The sequence below is a fragment of the Myxocyprinus asiaticus genome, chromosome 18 (assembly GCF_019703515.2).
Source record: "Myxocyprinus asiaticus isolate MX2 ecotype Aquarium Trade chromosome 18, UBuf_Myxa_2, whole genome shotgun sequence".
Classification (NCBI taxonomy): Eukaryota; Metazoa; Chordata; class Actinopteri; order Cypriniformes; family Catostomidae; genus Myxocyprinus; species Myxocyprinus asiaticus.
The window spans coordinates 5551515-5570035 of record NC_059361.1 but is presented as its reverse complement, the minus strand read 5'-3'; the positions used below and the strand labels follow the sequence as shown (position 1 = coordinate 5570035).

At 35.1% G+C, this 18521-nt stretch overlaps 1 protein-coding gene across 1 annotated transcript; it reads right to left on the bottom strand.

Moving 5' to 3' along the window:
- Nucleotides 1–1143: 1143 nt before the first annotated feature.
- LOC127455873 (regulator of G-protein signaling 9-binding protein-like) lies at nt 1144–3855 on the bottom strand. Its single transcript, XM_051724013.1, has one exon. The coding sequence runs from the start codon at nt 3290–3292 to the stop codon at nt 2564–2566; it is 729 nt and encodes a 242-aa protein (XP_051579973.1). The 5' UTR covers nt 3293–3855; the 3' UTR covers nt 1144–2563.
- Nucleotides 3856–18521: the final 14666 nt, after the last annotated feature.

Below are 18521 nucleotides of genomic sequence, written 5' to 3'. Positions count from 1 at the left end.
ATACTGCTGCACTTTAAATCATTGCTCTTAAGTCTTTACTAATAAATGTTAGATACCTGCTGGATATGTAACTTGGCCTTTAAATGGCACCGATTTTCTTACCCGACGCTCCATTATAGGGCGCCACTTAACAAGCAGTTGTTCCAATCAATCATGCTGCTGAATCACAGAGCACAGCAGGGAGACTAATTAATCGATCAAACTTGGGTAAAAGCTTGCTCTGTAAAAAGATAATGATGATGATTAAATTAGTAGCCTAGTCTGTTCACTGAGTTTTATCATGAGTTTGTAAACTGTAAAACCTGCAATTGTCCTCTGCATGATCAAACCCTTAAAATTAGTTTTGTTGGTGTAACCTAATATATTCATGTTGATTCTGTGATGTTAAGTATGATATCTGGCTTGAATCAAACTAGTTAATTTAGTTGTTAACACATGAAACACATTTTTAGGGTAGCATTTATTTTTTATCCTTGATGCTTTTCAATGCATCCTGCAGACAATTTATATAAGGAATACTATAAATAGTTTAAATATATCTTCTGTCCCTTTCAGACACAATGGAAGTATTCTGTACAACTCAGTACATATCTTCCTTTGGTGTAAAGGGGACTAACAGCTAATCACATTAAAAGTAAAAACAAAATACAACCTGATTGGTGGTAGAGCTATGGTGAAGGACTAGACAGGCAAATGGGATTCTGAATTTTCTATAAATACCCTTTTAATTAGTTGAGCGAGAAGTGTCTGCCAACAATACTTTATCTCAGACTAAATCCTGAAGTCTACAAGTAAAGTTTTAGGGGACAGAGTTTAAAAATAACATTTGCAAACTTCAGGAAAGAATTACATTGCATTAGACAGGACCAATCAGCATTCATATGGTCATCTAAAGTGCCTTCATGTCTGTGCATATACCAGCTATATGCAATACCACAGCTTTAATAAAGTTTCTTAAATAAAGAAAGCCATGTCGATTTTGCAAATTCAAGGTATTTTAAATATAGCCTACTATATAAACTGATTGAATGATAGTGTTGTTGCTATATAACATTACAGCTTTACCCATATTATGCAGAGGATTCAACATTAAAAAGGTGCTTGATTCACAATCAAAACAAAACACAAGCTTCATTTACTTCATTTATTATAATAAATATATTTTATGTACACTGACTGGACAAGAATGCAGTGACACCCACTGTAAGGCCCATTTTGACAGTCATTGATGGGCAGTCTGCTTAGTATATGACTAACAAGGATGGTGTGAATCACTATGATCTATATAAACTCAGAAACAAACATCGGTTTGATATGCAGAACCCTTTGTTGTCGCCTAAGTGCCCTAAAAGTTGTAAACTTCAAGTTGTAGGTCTTCATCCAGTGATGAAATACCCACTTACTGATATGCCCAGGAGAGTGACAATTACTGTGACAAATATGCTACAACTAAGTCCTCTTCAAGCCTCAAGTGATGTAGTAAATTTCTTTTTGGCTAATAAAACATTCACACCTGATCATGATCTGTTGCCTACAGTTTAGGAGTTGTATATGGAGTTATATATGTGCCACAATTCTGCATGCACAAAATTATATTTTGAGCGCACAAAAATTTTCTGCGTATGCAAGATGAAATTTTGAGCGTACAACAAGTTATTTTGCACAAGCAAGATGATATTTTGAGTGCAAAAAACATTTCTGCACACACAAGATGAAATTGAGCGCACAAAAAATTATTTTGCACATGCAAGATGATATTTTGAGCGCACAAAAATGTTCTGCACGTGCAAGATGAAATTTTGAGTGTACAAGTTATTATGCACACGCAAGATGATAATTTGAGTGCAAAAACTATTTCTGCACGCACAAAAAAAAATTCTGCACACGCAAGATGATATTTTGAGTGCAAAAAAATTTTCTGCACGCACAAGATTATATTTTGAGCACACAAATAAATTTCTGCACGCGCAAGATGATATTTTGAGTGCACAAAAAATGTTCTGCATGCGCAAGATGATATTCTGAGCGCACAAAAAGTTATTTTGCACATGCTTGAACTCATCAGCAAAGATAAATTCATTTTGAGCAAATGAAAGTCAATTTTGCGCTTGAATAAAGTTTATTTGAATGTGAATTCGCTCATAATTCTTACATTTTGCTTTCTCCTCCTACCCACTCTGCCTGCAAAATACGTTTTGCATGCTCAAAATATAATCTTGCGTAATCAGAACATTTTTTGTGCGCACAGAATTGTGGCACAAGTATAACTCCATAGTTGTAGAGCGACCAGAATGATGGGCCATTGGATTGTGACAGTCCTTTTAGCTATTCCCTTCAAAAACTGATGTATTTTACCAATGCTTCCCATCAAAATGTTGGCGAGGTGATCTCCAGCATCATGACATCAAGACATGCCTCCACAAATTCACAGGCCTACTGAAGCAACATGTTGCTGCCTCCATGTACATTCAGACCGAAAATCTAAGCCCTGAGTCAGTGCCATCCTGATACACAGGCCAATTATCCATCTTCACCCATTAACATTACAGTCACTACCCGCTGCTCAAAGATTAATCACCAGGTAGCCCAGAATCCCAGCAATTAATAAAACCGCAGTGAATATAATGCCTGCGAATACTTTCATCATATCAGTTTCTGTTTCCACCGTTTCTTTGGGTTCCTCCTCGCAAATCGAGATGACACCGACCGACGAATTTCCGACACTGACGGTGGACTTTAACTCAGCGCCGGCTTCCTGTTTCGCCTCGACAGCCCACGGCGCCACCTGCACCTTCATCTCCATCTCCTCCATCATCTGGTCCACCAGAGCGATCTCGGTCTCCAGCTCTTTGAGATCTGCGGTGTCGATGTTGGCGTCCGCTTCATATTTCATGTTTTGGACGCTCATGGCTCGGGCCGCCACGGTCGTGGTGCTGCCGGTCATGCCCGTTTGGATGAAGTGTCTTGTTGGCACTTTGAGTGGGAAATCCTGCCCGATCTCCAAGGACCGCTTCATGTCCACCTCAAGGAGCTCCATGCTGCTGGTAAAGAGCACCCAGAAGCGCTCGTATTCGGCGCGGTCATCTCTACTGATGCTCTTGTCTTTCAAAAGAGTCGTCAGTTTAGTCCTGTTGGCCACGGCCAGCTCCTGGGCTTTTTTGCGGGTCTTTTTAAGTTCCTCTCGTAGGTTTTGAGAATCCGACGTGCTCCCCAAAGCGATCACCAGATGCCTGTAGCAAGCCGTCACTTTGTTCAGGGCGTCCAACATGGTTTTGCATTCGTCTTTGCCCATGTCTGCGAAACTATGTAGACGTGGATTCTAAATAAAAGTCCAAGACTTGTGAATATCAGCTGTTGGAAAGACGCAATCGCGAGGTTTATCAATAACAACGCGCGCGATGGTTGTCTCTTCTAGTTTTCACGGGAGCAGAGCAGCCATACAAATCCAGTCAACATCGCTCTCGCAAATTGCTCACCATTCATGTTCGCTGTCGGGTTTATCACTAAATGGATCCCTAAACGGCTTTAGTTCTGCTGCCGGAGATTAGACGGCTTCAGTCCGCGAATTTGAAAACGTTCGCCCCTCGTCTTTCTGCGAAATATTAACGCGCGCCAGACGTCCATTTGAAAGATAACAGGTGTTCATTTGAAAACTCGTATGACATCACGAAGGCATTCCGAGAATGAAATGGAAACAAACGTCCGGACGTTCTAAATGCGCCTTGTCTCGTGGAGTTATTTTCGTGTACGACGATGTTGATGCTGAGATTTTCCGAAGGAAATAATCCGTTACACACCCGTCTTCGGTGATGGTTATATACCTAATAAAAGCTTGCGAGTGGAATAGCCAGTCAGCGCCCGAATGTTCTCTAGCACTAAGCTGATGGAAGATCAGCCAAACCTGTCGCTATTGGATGGCCGATACCATTTTAGATTGTTTGTTTGTTTGTTTGTTTGTTTTCAATATTATAGGCCTTTCAAAAAAGTATTTATAACCGCTGCCTGATATATATATATATATATATATATATATATATATATATATATATATATATATATATATATATACTAACAGCGTTGTTGGAAAACATATTAGGCTATATTATATTTTATTATATTATATTAGGCCTATATTATATCATATTATATTATATGCCTGTTATTAACCATATGTTATTAATCAATAAAGGTTCGTGTAGCTATATATACACACACACACACACACACACACACACACACACACACACACACACTGACAGCCTTGTAATAAAACATATTATATTAAATGCCTCTTATTAATAATTTATTATGTAAAGGTTCTCTGTGTGTGTGTGTGTGTGTATATATATATATATATATATATATATATATATATATATATATATATATATATATATACACACACACACACATACACACACACAAACACACACATAATCACATTTACCTTTACATAAGACATTATTATCTTAATAGTTTGCTTTTAATAGTTTGCATCTCAATATGCATACCTGCTAATGTCCTATAACATTACCGTGGAGAAAAAAAGCATACAATTGTGTAAATATATATATATATATATATATATATATATATATATATATATATATATATATATATAATGTATATATATATGTGTGTGTGTGTGTGTGTACAGCATACACTGATATTATGAGACATTATATTATTAATATATTATAAAATTTATGGTATGGCTTTTGAATTTTTAACAGGACATTAGTGTGATGCATTTTCACAATAAATATTTGTTTGTTTTGTAATATTGAACTAGAACAGGTGGCAGAGCCACATTTGTGCAGCGCAGAAGAGAACATGCAGGCCAATATTTAATCCGCTGATGTTCATAACACCAATACACTGATGGCGTGGCAGCATCAGTTCCTTTACTAGTTTAGCTCAACGGGTTTAGGAACACCTTACAACTTTATCCCTGATCGGAAGTGTTGATGCTGAGTGGCTTAGAGGGTTTATTCTGTCAACCAGCTTAGAAAGACTTACATTTGGACTTTAGTAGAACATTTAAAAAAGAACAAAGTAATTCTTAATTTAGATGCTGCAAAAATTGCTTGGAAAAGATTAGGCTATGCTGGCCTATTTTGGCTAAAAATCTACATGCCTCACTTCAAATAAACAGCAAAACGACGCTCCAGCCACACAGTTGTTCTCAACTCTTCAGTATTACAGGTGCATCTCAATAAATTAGAATGTCATGGAAAAGTTCATTTATTTCAGTAATTCAACTCAAATTGTGAAACTCGTGTATTAAATAAATTCAATGCACACAGACTGAAGTAGTTTAAGTCTTTGGTTCTTTTAATTGTGATGATTTTGGCTCACATTTAACAAAAACCCACCAATTCACTATCTCAACAAATTAGAATACATCATAAGACCAATAAAAAAAACATTTTTAGTGAATTGTTGGCCTTCTGGAAAGTATGTTCATTTACTGTATATGTACTCAATACTTGGTAGGGGCTCCTTTTGCTTTAATTACTGCCTCAGTTCGGCGTGGCATGGAGGTGATCAGTTTGTGGCACTGCTGAGGTGGTATGGAAGCCCAGGTTTCTTTGACAGTGGCCTTCAGCTCATCTGCATTTTTTGGTCTCTTGTTTCTCATTTTCCTCTTGACAATACCCCATAGATTCTCTATGGGGTTCAGGTCTGGTGAGTTTGCTGGCCATTCAAGCACACCAACACCATGGTCATTTAACCAACTTTTGGTGCTTTTGGCAGTGTGGGCAGGTGCCAAATCCTGCTGGAAAATGAAATCAGCATCTTTAAAAAGCTGGTCAGCAGAAGGAAGCATGAAGTGCTCCAAAATTTCTTGGTAAATGGGTGCAGTGACTTTGGTTTTCAAAAAAACACAATGGACCAACACCAGCAGATGACATTGCACCCCAAATCATCACAGACTGTGGAAACTTAACACTGGACTTCAAGCAACTTGAGCTATGAACTTCTCCACCCTTCCTCGAGACTCTAGGACCTTGGTTTCCAAATGAAATACAAAACTTGCTCTCATCTGAAAAGAGGACTTTGGAACACTGGGCAACAGTCCAGTTCTTCTTCTCCTTAGCCCAGGTAAGACGCCTCTGACATTGTCTGTGGTTCAGGAGTGGCTTAACAAGAGGAATACGACAACTGTAGCCAAATTCCTTGACACGTCTGTGTGTGGTGGCTCTTGATGCCTTGACCCCAGCCTCAGTCCATTCCTTGTGAAGTTCACCCAAATTCTTGAATCGATTTTGCTTGACAATCTTCATAAGGCTGCGGTTCTCTCGGTTGGTTGTGCATCTTTTTCTTCCACACTTCCACTCAACTTTCTGTTAACATGCTTGGATACAGCACTCTGTGAACAGCCAGCTTCTTTGGCAATGAATGTTTGTGGCTTACCCTCCTTGTGAAGGGTGTCAATGATTGTCTTCTGGACAACTGTCAGATCAGCAGTCTTCCCCATGATTGTGTAGCCTAGTGAACCAATCTGAGAGACCATTTTGAAGGCTCAGGAAACCTTTGCAGGTGTTTTGAGTTGATTAGCTGATTGGCATGTCACCATATTCTAATTTTTTGAGATAGTGAATTGGTGGGTTTTTGTTAAATGTGAGCCAAAATCATCACAATTAAAAGAACCAAAGACTTAAACTACTTCAGTCTGTGTGCACTGAATTTATTTAATACACGAGTTTCACAATTTGAGTTGAATTACTGAAATAAATGAACTTCTCCACGACATTCTAATTTATTGAGATGCACCTGTACCTCAAACACAGTTCAGTGTTTGTGAAGGGAGCACACAACATCTTCATCGAATTCCCCTGTGCAGCTCCCATGGGAATAACACAGAAAGAAAAGCTTACTTAAAAGTACAGGCTGTTAGTGACACTCTAGAAAACAACACAGCTTTTAAACAGCAATGAGTCTGTATAACTTGGAATTCCATTGTACTTTCAAATAAATGTCTTAGTTCTAAATGTCAGTGTTTAAGAAGCACTTTTACAGTAACTCTTACAGATTCACTAAATAGTACCACCTTACATATGAATTATTTTTCAAAATAAAAGGTACTGGAATAAACTGATCGAATTCAAAGACAGATTATTTTATGCTGTATATGGTTTGATCTCATGTATATCAGCTCCCCAGTCAGTTTAATATATATATATATATATATATATATATATATATATATATATATATATATATATATATATATATATATATATTATAAACAAAACATTATTTTTTCAAAACTTAAAAATGATCTTAGTGCATTGGAATTAACACCTAAATTCCATCTCCAGATGCACAGGTGCAATGGGTATTTTTTTATTTTGTAAGCCCATTGTGATTTTAACCCATGTCAGTCAATATTTAACAAGGTGTATTCTTAATTAAAGTCAGATTATTATATCACACAAATATCAATCTTTTTAAAAGTTTGACTACTACCTTATACTTTCTACCATTGATGTTTCCGGGTCATGTTTACAATAGAATGTGATACAGAACATTACAGGTAACCATACACTCTGAAATATTACACCAATTCTGCAATGGAATCCCTACTTTATTTGATGGTCATGTGATTTTATTATTATTGTAATTTACATTAAGATCAAATCACATTTTGGTAGACATTCATTAATCCCAAAAAAGATGAATCTGAATCTTTGAAGAATTATGAGTCCTATGTATCTCATGTTATCTCATGATATCTCAACTAGAAACATGATGGCTCCAAACCAATTTGTTGTAGAAACTATGTTTAGCATTGTATGATTTTTCAGATAAATAACAAGGCTTTGTTTTCTATATGGGTCACTTTCATTTAATCACCATTGGCAACCACTCAACCATGTGCTACTTTCAAAATCATCTCATTTCAAAACATCTTATGCCAGATAGGGGCTCTCATTAAGCACTTGTTTCATATAATGAGACCAGAGCCTGATGTATTACATGTATTGCACTCCATGCCCATCTTTTAATAACTACTTGAGCATTGATAAATTATATAGAGTTCACAAACAGGCAGAAAGATTCAGATATTCATTTCACATATTTTCTGCCCATCCATCCGTCCATCTATTTAGGCTTGTTTTGTGTAATGGAAAGATTCCACAGATGTTAAAGCTCCTTCATGGAACCATACACCCCGACAAAGAACCATTTAAGAACATTTATTTTTAAGAGTGGGGTGAGCTGCTCAGGAATATTTGTTCTAGATATGATGAGAGACCATGTGGTGTTTCGAATGCCATATATATTTGAATAAAGGATTAGTATGCATTAATAAGGAGGAAATATTGATTTTGTTTTTCGTTTACCCTTTTCTCAGTGCACATGCAAACGTAAATGTATATTGTAGCTGTGTTGTGGTTAAGAATCTGTGCTGCTATCACACAGGCATCAGGCAGAATCCCAGACAGGGGAAACCTTCAACTGTGTCTTTGCTTCTGTTATGTCACCATTGCCCCTGTGAGAAAGACGCCTCACCCCAGGTCACTCAGTGGAGACTGTCCTTGTAATAAGCTCACCGTGAGACACTCTGGATAAAAAGCTATGGATAATAACAATAAACATACTCACAGACCGTTATTCAGGTCTTATGTTGTTTCTGTCTGTCTTTTATTGGTGATCATCATGATTTAAACTTGTTGAATTGTAAAGGTATAGAGTTCCCTTCTAAATGAGGCTGATGTTGAATGATGTTTTACTAAACAATAAGAGCCATGCTGTGTCTACACCTGCTGGGGCACCCAGAGGGTTTCCTCCACATAGGGGAAAATCTTCATATTAACCTGCTGTGTGCATGCAGAATAGAATAATATAATTCCAACTGCTGCCCCAAAGGGTGAAAAACAGCACGTCCCTGCAGGCCACTGCCTGAGCCTGTCTCCCCAACCACAGCTGCCAGCTGTGACGCCCCACCGGTGTGCCCAACACAAGGGACTTAATTTGGTTTAGTCGAATACAGTATACTTTAAATCAGTTATCAATGTTTTTCAGAAGTAGGTTCAACGTTAAGGCACATAACTTCATCAGTATTTCGAAATGTTCTTAATGTTTAAATTCCAAAATGCATCAAATTAATTTATAGCCAAAAACACAGATGTTCATGAACAGTCTTTTCTCTTTAGATTCCCGAATGGAGACGCACGCTATCCGGGGTTCTGTGTTATTTTGATTCAGCGAATCGATTTGCAAAATGAATCGTTTTTACCGAATCAAAAGAATTGAATTGATCATACAACTATTAGCGAGCCGCATGCAGTTTTCATTTACAGCTGTGTTATTTTTTACTTTGTTCAGTTGCAAAAGTAACTAAAAGGTCTGGAGAAATGTATCCGAGTAAAAGTAAAAATTTTCTCTTCAAAACATAGTAAAGCGAAAGTCATCAGAAATATTTTTACTCAAGTAAAGTACAAATATTCAATAAATGTACTTAAGTACAGTAACAAAGTATTTGTACTTTCTTACATCTCTGGTGTAAAAAATAACGATCTATACAAAGGACAAAACGCATTGTGCCAGGTTTAACATGATGCCGCACACGATGAGTTGTCATACCAAACGTCTGTCATGTTTACAAATTGTAAACATGTTTCCTGTAGGCTACACGTGCTGTATTATAGTAACGTACTTTTCAATCGATCATTCAAATTCGCCATAAATTCGAGCGCTGAGGACCATATTTACCCGGTTCTTGGCTCGTGTCGAGTCAGGCTCGGCTAAAATTGAACCATTGAATCGGTGAGTTGTTTACTCGAGAACTGCTGCAACTGTGTATTGTGATTCGCAAGTGAATCCTTTAGTGTGTTTTGCAAACTAGTTCAGCTGGTTCATTACAAAGAATCAGCACATAAGAATGATTCATTCAAAGAACGGACATCAGTATCATTTATTTATTTAGGCTATGAATTTACATGAAATTTAAATACATTTAATTACTCTGATTAAGTACAGGTAGGCCTACATGAATATTGTAGCCTGTTTAAGGCCAGTAACGGAGTAAAAATGCTTCGTTACTGTCCACCATGTCCACCTTTTCTGTAAGGGAACCTACTTATGACATCTGGAGGTGTCATCTTTTTTAAAGGAATACACCAGGTTCAATATAAGTTCAGTTAAATCGACAGCATGGATGGCATAATGTTGATTACCATAAAAATATATTTAGACTCATCACTTTTCTTAAAAAACAAAAAAAACAAATCGAGGTTGCAGTGAGGTACTTAAAAATGGAAGTAAATGGGGCCACTTTTTGGTGGGTTTAAAGGTAGAACCGTGAGGCTTGTATTATTTGAGCTGTAAATTTGTCTAAATAAGTATTTTTACAGTTGTTTTAGGGTTTTAGGGTTCACTGTGTTACGTCGTCATGGTAAGGACATTTTAATTTCGGGATTTGTCCATCCTTTTCCTAAAAAAAAGAAAGAAATGTGAGGCACTTACAATGAGGCACTAACATAACATAACATAAACATTAAAATACTCACTGTTTCAAAAGTATAGCCATAATACGTAAACATTATGCATTTTTAAGATGATTTAAGTGTGATGAAATCGCTTACTAACCTTTTTGTGTAAAGTTATGTCCAATTTTACAACTTCTTTAACATGATGAAGTAACGGCGTAAGTTCTAAAACCCTAAAACAACTTTAACGATGATTTAAACCACTTTACAGCTCAAATTTACACACGTTTTTACAGAATAATTAATGTAAGTGCTTTAATAAAATTATAAGCTTCACATTTCTGCCTTTAAACCAATAAAGGTAATCAGTGTCATGCCACAAATGCTGTCTTCATAGAAATCTTTTCTGCTACACTGTAAAAAAAAAAAATCTACAATTTTAATGGTAAAAGACTGTAAAAATGCTACAGAAAAAAACTTTAATTGATTAAGGAATATTAACTGTAAAATATACAGTAAAACTTTTAAATATATTTTAAAAGACAATACAGTCGTTTTTACAATAAAATGTTGTAAAAATTAAATTTTTTAGATGTAAAAAGTATGATTTTCCTGTATAATTAATGTTATAAATGTACATTATGTTTAACAAGAGAGTAGGCTACATGTACTTTTTACATTAAATTATTAAAATTACAGTAAAAAACAATAATCGGGCATTCCCACAATTCCCTGTATGACCCAGCATATTTCATTATATTTTATGAGAATAGTTTCTTCTTATTTTTAATATCAGTTACGTACTTTGGGGTGTTCTGTTTTATATTTAATGTAGTTTAATTAATGTTTACTGCATCATTTAAATTTCACATGTGTTACCCTGATGGTGTTTAGTGTTTGTGTGAGTGGCACTTAGCACTGTCTCTACATGTTTATTGGTCATTGCTCCTGGAAGAGCCACTGTTGGTGAACTTCACATCATCATGTGCTCTTCTGTAATTACTATGGTGATTAACAAATACATTATAAAGTCAAAAGCAGGTTTTTACAGTTTCAGAAGGTTAATATCAAGTTTATGATGTTTTTTTACTGTAAATTTAACAGATGATTTGTAGGTCAGATTGTTCTGTAAAGTTGTTTATATTTTTACTGTATTTCTTACATAATTATTCTAGCAACCACAGCTGGCAGTTTTTTTTTTGTTTGTTTGTTTTTGTTTTTTTTTTGTAAAAACAACAGGATTTTTTTTTTACAGTGTATGACCTGATTTTGAGCACTGAGCACTGATTTTGATTTCATGCATGAAACTGATACACAACCAACCATTCGTTTTAAATAAATTTTTTCTTTCATTTTTTCTCAGAGAAAGTGTTGGTTGAAGATTAATCACTCTTTTTCCCCCCATTGGATGGAGGGGTAACCTGAAACACACAAGCTGTATAAAGGACAGATAAGTCCACAAGCTTCCAGACGCTTTCCAGTTATAAACAGTGCAGTTTGTATTGGAGTCAGTTCTTTAAATTTCATGGATATACTGTATTGTTTTGAAAATGTGTTCTTAAATGAATATATATATATATATATATATACATAAAACATTTTGAGTGGATCAGCAACCCTTTGCAGAGCTTCCAGTAAATGAATTATGTTGAGGATGGCACATTTCTCAATGTAGAGCCAAAGAAGTAAGAAAAGTGTGTTCACTGGCCCCTTGAGGCACTTAAAGATTTACAAAAGCTTACATATGAATGAGAAAGACAGTGTAGAGGCAGACGTACAGTTGTGTGTATTTGCTCTAGCAGCTGTACGGTAGATTAGATATTTGGCAAGGAAAACTTGCGCTGGGGTGACTGTGGGGATGCTAATGCAGTGCAAGAATGCTCTTTGGCTGAAGGGTCAGCAGCCCAAACCACAGGATGATCTGCACATGCTGTAATCCAGATTACCATGTTATTAAGGGCCCCTGGACTAACACTATAATGCTCACTAATGCCCCTTTTTCTTACTCTTCTTTTGACACTCATTGACAATGTGAAATGGATTTGGCTTCTTCAGCTCATGGTTTTTGAAACTAGAGCACTTAATCAGAGGGTAGAGGATGTGAGCATCCAGCAAAATAATATTTGCATGGTATATTTAAAAACAAAAATCAAAGGCTGTGTCCCAAATGGCACACTACATGCTGTGCACACTATGCACTATGCACTCGGCCATCTATAGTATGAATTTTCAAAGAGTAGTATCGCCTCAAATGGACCACTAATGGTTTTTAACTACACAGAAGCATTAGCCAACCTTAGTCAAACTCTTATATCTCAAATAACGTACATATTCACATAGCTTGGGGTGATGGTAAAGCATTAAAATTTGCGAGGTGCTGTCTATACGGAAGTTTCGCTAGTTGCCACATTTACCATTAATCACAACTGTTTTGTCAGGCCAGCATCACAACCCCTTCTGCTACATAGGGCAAAGGTGACTGCTGAGCGCATGAAGTGTTCAGTATTCTACACAATGTTATTTCGGTTGAAGAAGTACATACTCCCGGTACTCATAATATTCTTCTTTTCTATGCATTTCCAGTTAGAAGACACTACTTGCACTACTTACACTAAAAATGGCGTAGAATAGTGCAGAAGTGTGTGATCTGGGATGCAGCTTAAGACTTAATCAAGCAAATAAAAGCAAAAACACAGCATAGTCTTCACATTGTTAATGGGCTGAAAACACAAAAGTATACCGTAAGTAAACAGCATAGTTACACAACTATGACTTTATTTGGAACAAAGTTCCAGCTTACTGCATACAGCAGTATAAACTGAATACTGCCTACAATTATTTTTAAATAGTGAGTGAAATAGCATAAATTATGCAACATATAGGCTCTGTTAGGAATGGAATGCTATATCACTACTTACTGAATACTGCACAGTACAAATTGCATTATGCAACAATTAACATACTGTATCAAACAGTAGCATGCTACATTGTCCAAAAACAAAAGAAGAAGAACTCTAAGGAGAAAAGAACACTTAGGAGGGCTGTTTTAAGGGGGAAAAAATGGACTTAAAAATGTATCTGTTTCTCACCAACACCTATCATATCGCTTCTAAGGACATGGATTAAACCACTGGAGTCTTATGGATTTCTTTTGTGCTGCCTTCATGTGCTTTTTGGAGCTTCAAAGTTCTGGCCACTATTCACTTGCATTGTACCTACAGAGCTGAAATATTCTTCTAATAAAAAAGAAAAGTCACATCTGGGATGGCATGAGGGTGTATAAATGATGAGATAATTTTTATTCTAGGGGGTATTGTCAATTTAAGGAGCTATTTCTACCTGATCTGAGCTTTACATTTGTTTTTGTTTTTGTGTAACCTAATATGTTCTAGTTGATTTAGTGATGTTAAATAATCATTTTGACTTAATTTTATGTGTTACCACATGAAGTACATTTTTTAGGGTTTACAATTTTATTTTATTTAAATAAAACATTGGATGGTGGTATGTTATTCAGAACATAGCTTATGTTCTAACAGCAAAAATGTGAAATACAGCAATATGTGTCCTATATACATTATATGTATACTTATAACTATTTATGAACTAACAATAAACAATTGTACTTTTTATAAATTAACAGTAATCATGATTAATAAATGCTGTAAAAATTATATTGTTCATTGTTTACTAGGTTTAACAAATAGAACCTTACTGTAAAGTGTTATTCTTAATATTGACTGTCCTTTTTGAGTTTCTTTTCATAGACATACTACATAGCTGACTGGGCTGCAGTTAATATTAGCCTTTTTTTTACTTTTTGAGTGAACATTAAAAAGAAATGAGTGTTCTTTCAGCAGGATATGGAAAAAAAAAAAAAAAAAGCACACCAGCCAGATGAAAATAATGCGTAAAAGGAAGCTTGTCTTCTTTATTAAATTATTGATGTGCCACTCCAGAGATTCGGAGACTGTGTAGTTCCAGGCATGCTCATTCACGCAATATCTGACCTGGTGTAACCAGTAATTCAAACTGCCATTCTACAATGTTTGCTCTGTTATAATGACTAGCCCCATGGCTACTAAACCCAAGGTAAATCTTGTTTGCTGTTTTAAACTATTTATAACCTTGCCCTTTTAAGAGCAGAGAGTTTCTGCGTTCTGTGTTGATACTATGTGTACACATTTAATGTTTTCAACATAAATCCATCTGCAAATGTTTTCTCATATATTTAGCCTTGATTAAACCTGCGGTTTCATTATACACCTCGGATGAACCCTGACTTCTTTCCACTTAAATGGATCATCCAAACGGGAGACGAAGCATCTGCCAGTGCCTGTTTTAGCAATAATCCAATCTCATCTTCACCCACTGATGGTCAAGAACTTAAGGTGAGAGTGAAAAACCCTGGTTCTGCTCCATACTGTCCAGCTCTTCTCTTGCAAGAAATGGCTACAGTTTTATTTTGCATCATTCTAACCACATGACAAGAGAGGAGGATATTGCACACAGATGCTTTTTGGGTTTCGGTCAAACGATTGTGCTGTTTGGAGCACTTAAAATAAGTTAACAATGCCACATTTAAATACAAATGTAAAAGCATTCCATGCACAGGCTGCAACCAAGCAGTTTAAAAGAGCATAACAATAAGATGAAACATTAATTCAGAGAGAAAAATTATGTTAGCGTCATATTATTCATGTGCTGCCACTTAGTTTGTCACAAACTAAACTGCTATGTCCGAGATGGAGAGGTTTATAAAAGCTTTCAAAGAATAATTAGCTCAGACGTTCTTCTAAACCCCCAGTTTTTCATGCGGTGGGGCTCAGGGCAATAGTGATGTTAAATAATTCAGGTTTAGTCAAAGATGTTTTGTGCTGACTGTTATGGCACAGTCACCTGCCATGCCTGGTGTATCTGAGACATTATGAACTAAACACTCAACTGCTAACTGTTTGGCTCGTATTTGGCCAGGTGACAAAATCATTATCTCTTCAATGTACTCTGCATTCTACAAGTGGCTTAAAACAAAAGAACAGAACACAGAGAATTATGACTTTTTTAGGATTATTATTATTATCCTTAGTTGTTTGCATGTTAATACTGAGTTAATAATTTCCCACTTTTAAGTTTTTAAATCAGTACATTAACTCTTTAAAACCAGTAAATTAACTTTGATCAGATCTGAACAAAGGGATTTTATGGAGAATATACAGTAAGTCCTCTCTTGCTTTTGTCATACTGTACTTATATGAAATACAATGTCATTTTCAATTCATGAGTGTATATAGCATATATACATATATATACAGTGTGTGTGTCTGTGTGTGTGTGTGTGTGTATATTAAATAATAATATATATTCTGCAAAAAGGAATTATTAAGATTATTTTCACTGTTACATAATTGTCAGTTGTCATTTCCCAAATGCTCATTACCATAATATGAAAAAAACAAAAAACAAAAAATCTAACTCCAATCAGTCTCAATGTATTGCAGTAAAAAAAAAAAAAAGAAACTGTTGAAATAATTTATATTTATTTTTATCTTTTTTTTCAGTAAAATAATTTTTAAAGGCAAATACAAGTACTACCATGATGTATACTGTTTTACAATTTAAACAATTGATCATTAATAAACAAATACTGTAACGATTATTTTAATTATTTAATATTTATTTTTATCAGCAAAATATTTTTTAAACGAAAACATAAGTTCTACCATGGTGTATTAATGTTTTACAATTTAAATAATTTATCAATATATATATAAAAAATACTGTAACCATAATTTGTATTTTTATATATTTTTATTTTTATTTGTTTAATTTCTTTTACTTTATTTTTATCAGCAAAATATTTTTTAAAGGAACACACAAGTTCTACCATGGTGTTTAAATGTTTTACAATTTAAATAATTTATCAATATATATAAAAAAATACTGTAACCATAATTTGTATTTTTATATTTGTTTATTTTGTATTTATTTTATTTGTATTACTTTATATTTATCAGCAAATGTTTTTTAAAGGCAAACACAAGTTCTACCATGATGTATAAATGTTTTATGATATAAATAATTTATCAATATTTAAAAAGATATTGTAACTGTAATTTGTATTTTTATATTTATTTTATTTATATTTATTTATTTTTCTGTATAAATGTTTTACAATTACATTACTACTGATTTATCTTTTTTCACATTACAGTCATGGAAATTACATTTTTGCATTATATTAATACGAATTTGTTGGGGAAATGTGTTTCATTGTCATGAAATTGATGTCACGATGCTACAAATCTGAATGGTTTTAAAATAGGTTTAATCTTCTTCAAGTAAAATGTAATTTCTTATTTCTTTTATTTGATTTTGGGATTAAAAATGACTAAGACATGTTCTTGAAAGATTTCGGTTTATTTACCATCATTGTATGTTCAAAGTGTGAAAAATACAGTCTGATCTCATGAAAATTGACTGTGGCGACAAAATGATATAACGCGGTTCTTTACATGTATTGTGGCAGTTCCGAAGTGAAATTTCCACTGTGTTTAAGTGCTATGTGAAAGACTTTTATATTCATGGAAATATTTCTACCTCATGACCTCTAGGTGGCACTTATTTGAGGAGTGGATGTTTTTATCCCTTATTTTGTTATTTTATGTAACATAAAAGCAAAAGTGATGGTTTTCTATAAAAAGTTATGATTGTAAGCTTTCTAATGATACCACTGAATTATGTATTTGTGGACTTTAACGTTTTTAAATGTTTGCTGAGTGAAATTGTGCCCCCTTTGTATGGCGCCCCTATGCATTGCATTCATTGCATATATCGCTTTTGATCCTCTGCTTTTAGCTCACATGTTAATTTAACCAAGAAACTATCATGATGCGTTCAATGAGCCGTGTAAAAATGTAGGAATAGTAGTATTTTCTGTGAGACCAGGTTGGAAACATAACCTTTCGAGGAAGCAACTATACACAACTGTAGAAGAATGAAACTACTAATTTATCTTGGTCTGTTGTAAATAGATGTCTGTTTACATGCATGTCTATGAGATGAGCTCTGCTTTGATTTGAAATGCACAGTGGATCATGTTGTGTTAAGCCATGCTGTGGCTCATACATACACAGGCCGGGCTGTCAAACATGGCCCGAGTGTAGCTGACCACAGAGGCAGAAATGGAAAGAGCTCTTGCTTGCACGCTTCAGCCTTTAATCTGCTTTAGAGTATTGTTAGCGCGTTGCTGTTTTATTTTTATTTATTTTCTGAGCAGACTGTTGGAATTGGTCCAACAGTGGATAACTGTTTAGCCACAGTATTTAAAGAGATAGTTCACCTAAAAAATGGGAAATTACTCAGCCTCATGTTGTTCCAAACATGCATGGCTTTCTTATTTTCGTGGAACTCGAAATGAGACGTTTTGAAGAATTTTCACCCTGCTCTCTGCCATACAATGAAAGTGGATAGGAAACAGAGGCTGTCAAGCTCAAAAAGAACAAAAAATGCACCATCAAAGAATCCTAAAAGTAGTCAATATGACTCATGCACTATATTCCAAGTCTTCTGAAGACATTTGATAACTTTATTTGAGGAACAGAATCATTATTTCCTGAAAACCAGCTGTGGTCACCTTTTACTTTTATTGTACGGAAAAGAGCAGCTTGGACATTCTGCTATAAATGTCTAATTTGTTGCTCCACACAGATGAAAGAAAATCATACAGGTTTCAAAAGACATGGGGAAGAGCAAATGATGACAGAGTTTTCATTTTTGGGTGAATTATTCCTTTAAGGGTGAAACAGGAAATGCTTTACCAGGAAGTGTTTTTAAGAAAAAAAAAAAAAAAAAATGTAATTTGAAGGATTTTGCTTTGGGAGACTGTCGAGCCAAGTAATGCCATCAAACACTGATAAATCAGGAAACGCTGAAGACAGGGAGAGAGAAGGAAAATATGATTAGCCCGATGATGCACTAAAAGCATCATAAAGCACAAAAGACATAAAAGGATAAGGCATAAAGCCAGTGAAGCATTCTATTCAACATAATCAATACACATCAACATTCTTTCATGAGGTTATT